This window comes from Leptopilina boulardi, unplaced genomic scaffold (genome assembly GCF_019393585.1).
Source record: "Leptopilina boulardi isolate dan_hultmark-lab unplaced genomic scaffold, ZJU_Lbou_2.1 LbouV2_324, whole genome shotgun sequence".
Taxonomy (NCBI): domain Eukaryota; kingdom Metazoa; phylum Arthropoda; class Insecta; order Hymenoptera; family Figitidae; genus Leptopilina; species Leptopilina boulardi.
This window is the reverse complement of record NW_026137890.1, coordinates 2,724,130-2,729,729: the sequence shown is the minus strand read 5'-3', so window position 1 is coordinate 2,729,729 and position 5,600 is coordinate 2,724,130. Positions and strand designations below refer to the sequence as shown.

At 35.0% G+C, this 5,600-nt stretch overlaps 1 protein-coding gene across 1 annotated transcript; it reads right to left on the bottom strand.

Moving 5' to 3' along the window:
- Positions 1 to 383: 383 nt before the first annotated feature.
- On the bottom strand, positions 384 to 3,516 carry LOC127284365 (uncharacterized). The gene is made up of 5 exons (XM_051309761.1): positions 3,501 to 3,516; positions 2,909 to 3,451; positions 2,616 to 2,782; positions 871 to 2,373; positions 384 to 425 (listed from the first exon to the last, which is right to left on the bottom strand). The coding sequence occupies exons 1-5, from the start codon at positions 3,514 to 3,516 to the stop codon at positions 384 to 386; spliced, it is 2,271 nt and encodes a 756-aa protein (XP_051165718.1).
- Positions 3,517 to 5,600: the final 2,084 nt, after the last annotated feature.

Below are 5,600 nucleotides of genomic sequence, written 5' to 3'. Positions count from 1 at the left end.
GGGCTTGATGATCTGTGATGACCACAAAGTGGTTATGAGGTAATGGAAAATGAGGTAATGCATCATTTTCCAAATACTCCATTTGACTACGAGACATTCGAGTTCGGTGGCTGAATAATGTTTCTCAGCGGGGAGTAATGTAGGCTGGCATACGCGATGACGACATCTGTATCTCCTTGTTTTTGGGTCAACACCGCTCCCAAACCTTCCAGGCTTGCATATGTTTGCAGAAAAAATGTTTTTGACCAATCTGGATAAGCCAAAACTGGAGCTTTTGTTAATTTGGTTTTAACCGATTCAAATGCTTGTTAGTGAACTATGTCCCAGTGCCAGATGTTGTTCTTTTTCAGTAAATCAATTAAGGGTGCCATGCAGGGCCGAATTTAGGATTGTGGAGGCCCTGGGGCCAGAGTCAGGTGGAGGCCCTATGAGTGCAAATTTTTTTTCAATATGAAACAAAACATAAAAATAATAATTCTTTTTTAGCAAATAATATAAGCTTTTATTTTTTCAATATTAAAAATACATACATTTAATAAAATATTAAAGTTTTCCGGAAACTTTTTTTAACTTATAATATTAAATCTGAGTTTTGCGTGATTTTGCATTTGCAAAGTCATTTATGATACCATCAAAACTTAAGTTGCGAAGAATATCATTTTCTAAGCTGAGAAGCGTTAAATTTTCCAAACGATTTTGTCCCATGCTAGTTCGAAATCTATTTTTTACTATTTTCATCTTAGAAAATGATCTTTCTCCACTACAATTAGTTACCATTAAAGTAAAATATATTCGAAGAGCTATTTCTGCATTGCAAAATGTTGATTTCAAATTGTTTTCTAAAATCAAGCGATAGAAAAAAAATTCTACAGACTCGTTTTCTCTTTTTTCGTATTGTTTAGAAAAAGCCACAAGGTGTAAAAGTTCGTTTGCTAGATTCCCATCTAGATCTTCAGGATAGACATCTACAAGATTATTTGCTTTTCTTTCTAACTCGGCAGATTCTATAGTACTCAATTCGGCTAAAAACCCAAATCTTTCATAGATAACCTCATAAGCTGCTATTCGTTCAGTTAATGACGAGACTAATTGATCAAAAACCGGAAGAAAACTCTCTGTTCGAAATTTATCTCTAGGCAATAATTGAACCGAAGGTGCTTGTACACAGTCAAGAGGTCTGCGAGTCACATTTGGTCTCCTTACACGTACAATTTCATACTCTTGAACATTAGATAATTCTTTGCCCGCAACTTCATACGTTTCAAATGCGTCTCTTTTCGATTCAACAAATGTTTTTAATGACTTGAGGCAGTTAACAGCTGTGCAAAGAATCATTGTGGAACTTTGTAAAATTTCATTTGTTGAATTGAACCTTTCAAGCATGTCATGCCAAAATTTAGTATAAATTGCAGTTTCTAGTTTAGCCATTTTTTGTAAAAGACCAAAAGCTTCGTTTCTCACAATACTTTTTTGTTCAACGTCGTTGTAAATTTCATCTAATGCATCTTGAATAGGTTTGTACCCATGAACCAGAGCTTTAGTGGCATCTGCGCGATACGACCAACGAGTATCGCTTAGCTTTTTTAAAGTATAGAAGTTTCCTCTTGGTGTCGCGGCAGATAATTTTTCAATTAAGATTTTATATCTCGCTGTTGAATTAGTAAAAAATACACAAAGTTCTTGGACAAAGTCAAAGAAATGAACGGCAGCAGGACATGCATTGGCAGCTGATTTTCCTATTAAATTCGTTGAGTGCCCAAAGCATGGAAGATGTTCAGCCAAAGGATTTTCCTCTTTTATCAAAGCCTGCATACCTTTGTATTTGCCACTCATATTTGGTGCATTATCATAAGACTGACTTCGACAATCCATTATGTCTAAATCATATTTACTTAAAAATCCAAGAAGAGCTTGGGCCATATCTTTGCCTTGGTGGCCAACATTCGGAATAAAGGTTAAAAACCGTTCTACTGGATTCAAATTTTCCATGTATCTTATGACCACAGTCAACTGATCAATGTGTCCTTCATCAACCGTAGAATCAACTGATACAGAATAGTATTTCGCTTTTTTTATGCGGGAAACTATTTCGCGCAATACTTCTTTTCCCATAAGAAAAATTAGTTCTTCTACTACTGTTGACGACAAATAACTTGTGTGACCACTTCCCTTGTTTCCATATTTTTCCATATGAGTCGCAAGAAAAGGATCAAATTGAGCAATTAACTCCATAATTCCCAGAAAATTTCCATTGTTTGGCGAGCCAATAATTTCATCGAGACCTCGAAAAGCTAGTCCACGTTCAACAAGAAATTTAACGGTGCCTACAACTCTTTTAAGAACTTTTCTCCAATATCGAGCTACTTCAGTGGCCTAAATCAAATTATTGTTATTAGTAACTTAAAATATTTCACGAAAAAAAATGGTATTTTAATACAGAACTAAAAATATTAATTTCTTATTGTTTCCGAATTTCTGATTATTTAGATTTTCATGTCAATACGCTTATACAAGTATTATATTTAAATAATAATTCAAATTTGTAATGAAAACAAGCAGATTATAGTCAATAAATAAAAAGCCTGTACACTTAATTTTTTTAAATTAAAACTTACCTGTTCTTTTATTTTGCTATCAATGCAAGTTGTTTCATTGTAACGTGATGAAAAAGCTGTAACCGAGTTCAAATGATTCTTCGATATTTCATGTTGACATACACGTTCTGATGCATGTTTCCAATCGCAGTACCCTTCTTGACTTAGTGCTACATTCGGTGAAGTTGCTAACAATTTACACAAAAAACAATATATTTTTCCAGTAGATGGTGAAAAACATAACCAAAACCGATTGACTACTTCTTTGTTTTGATTGATTCGATGAAAAAGGCTTGGTGTGCACTTTCTTGTACTCTCACTCACATTTTGCCTTATCTGAGTAGAAGAAAATTTAGAGAGGATTTTTTCGTCGCTGTTTTGTAATTCAGTTGGACCTTTTTTTATCCAGAAGTCGATCATATCATCGGAGTAAGGTTGTACCCAAAGTCCGATATCAGTCAGAAAATTAGGATTTTCTAATGTCTCCTCTAAATGCACTGCGGTGTCGGTTTTCGATTCAACTTCACCAAATTCTAAAATATCTGATGAAGAAATATTTGGTTTTTCATTACATACAGCTTCTGAATTAACGCAGGCAATGTCAATGGCAGAAATTTTTGATTCACATTCAGCAAATTCTGAAATGGCTAAACTTGAAGGACTAACTGGTTGTTCGGTTTTTATAGCTTCAGAGTTTTGATAAGAAATAAAATAATTGCTTATTTTCGGAGTTTTAGAAAGTGAATGCTCAAAATTTTTTTCTTTTTCAGCAGCAATTTTTCTTTTTTGAGCGCCACTTGGAAAACTTCGCGGAGTTCTATGGCGATCTTCATTTCGATTGAACATTTTAATTTGTTCTATAAATTATAGAAAGAATAAATTTAAATATAGCAATTAAAAACTAACTGATAATCATTGACATTTTAGTTTATGTACAATACTTACTGTGTTTTCTCTACAAAAATAATTAAAATTCAAACACCTGCAAATACTGCAAGCTTTTCACTTACAATCACTCTGCATCGAGAAATTCTCTCACAATTAAAATAACATTTTAAAAACCGAATGTAAATCTCATTAAAAAGAAAATACCTTGAGATAATATTATAATGTCAGTCTGTAACTTTGTTTATAAATAGTCAGGTCTAGAAACTGTAGTGGTGGGAGTAGGGTTTGATTTCGAATAAACATATGATGCCAAAAATGACCACCGTGAGCGCGACGATCGAAGGTTGACGAATTTCAGAAACAGTAATTTCTCAAAATGTAAATGAAGTCATGACTTTTGAGTAAAAAATATTCTACAAACAGAGAAAAAATAAATTTAAATTTTGAAAGTATTTGATTTGGTGGAGGCCCTAAATGGTGGAGGCCCTGGGGCCATGGCCCCGCTGGCCCCGTGGTAAATCCGGCCCTGGTGCCATGGATTGAGAGTTGTCCTTTACAAATCTTCTATACCAGGAAATCATTCCTAAGAATCTTCTCAATTCTTTCAGTTTCGTAGGAGGGGAGAGTTTCAAGATGGCGTCGACCTTTTCTGGATCTGGATGAAGACCATCTTTGTCGAGAAGATGTCCTAGGTACGTCAATTGTGTCCTGGCAAACGAACATTTTTCCCAATTTGGAATTAGTTTGGCTTCGCGTAGATTAGTGAAAACTGTTTTTAGTAAGCCTATGTGTTCTTGGAATGTTTCAGAAGTAATGACAATATCGTCAAGGTAAGAAAATACTTTTGGAGCTAATTCTGCTGGAATTACTAAATCTATTAATCTTTTGAATGTTGCAGGTGCTGAATGGAGTTCGAATGGCATCACTACAAACTTGAAGAGTCCTAGGCTGAGTACTGTGAATGCTGTGAGTGGTGCGCTTTCGTCTGTTAGTCCTACCTGCCAATAACAGTTTTTGAGCTCAATTGTTGATAAATATTTGGCTCCTTTTAGTTGGTCGAGAATGCTATTTATTCAAGGAAGCGAATATGCATCTCTTTTTGTTATTTTGTTTAACCTTCGAAAGTCAATACAGAATCTTAATTTGCTACTATTCCTTTTAATTAGAACGACTGGAGAACTCCATGCACTACGAAATTTCTAGGTTGGTATCTCTGTTTAATTGGGGTAAAAACTTCTAAGCGGATCACGTGTTTTAATAATGGTGTACATCCTGGAATGTTTTGAAATAGGGTCTTTTCTGTCTGTAGTAAATTTTCTAGTTCCTCTTGTTGCTGATGATCTAGAGAGGTTAGGCCTGAAGGTCCAATTTCACATACTTCAATTTTAAACGATTTTTTCACTAGTTGGATGTTCATGTTATTGATCCGAAGGTCAAAATTAAACTTTTTTAGTAGGTCTATCCCATTTAACATAGATTGAGAGAGTCCTGGTAAAACAAAAAATCTATGTTATACTATTGTTGATCCTACAGTAATTTTAATTTGAAAACTTGTGTATACTTTAAATTTTGCACCGTTAGCTAGGGCTACAATGATGTCTGCTAGTTCTGTAACTCCTCCTATTTTTCTAGATTATTGGCTGTTTCGATGTTAATAAAAGAACACACCGCTCCGGTGTCTATGAGGGAACAAATTGACAAGTTTTTACATGTGTAGTTTACGAAAATCCGGGAGTCTTCAGTATGTAAGGTGGAACTTACTCCTTTTGTTCGACCTTCCGGTCGTTTCCCGAAGTATGGCATGGGCAGTCTTTAGTAAGGATGTTGTTCCTTCCGCAGTAGGAACAGAATTTCTTGGACTTACTTCTACATACGTGGTGACGGTGCCCTGGTTTCCTACATCTACAACAATGAGTTTTTGGGTCGTATGGTTTAGATACTTCAGGTAACTCATGGATTTGGCGCGTTTTTGGTGCTTTTTCTGGTGTGTTTACTGTCTTTAAAATTTCTGCGATTTCCTCTACTCTTTGAATGAGTGTATTGACACTGTCTATTTCTGTTCTCCTGATGTGGAGTCTGTAGATGGGAATTATGTTCCAATAAAGGGTGTCTATTTCC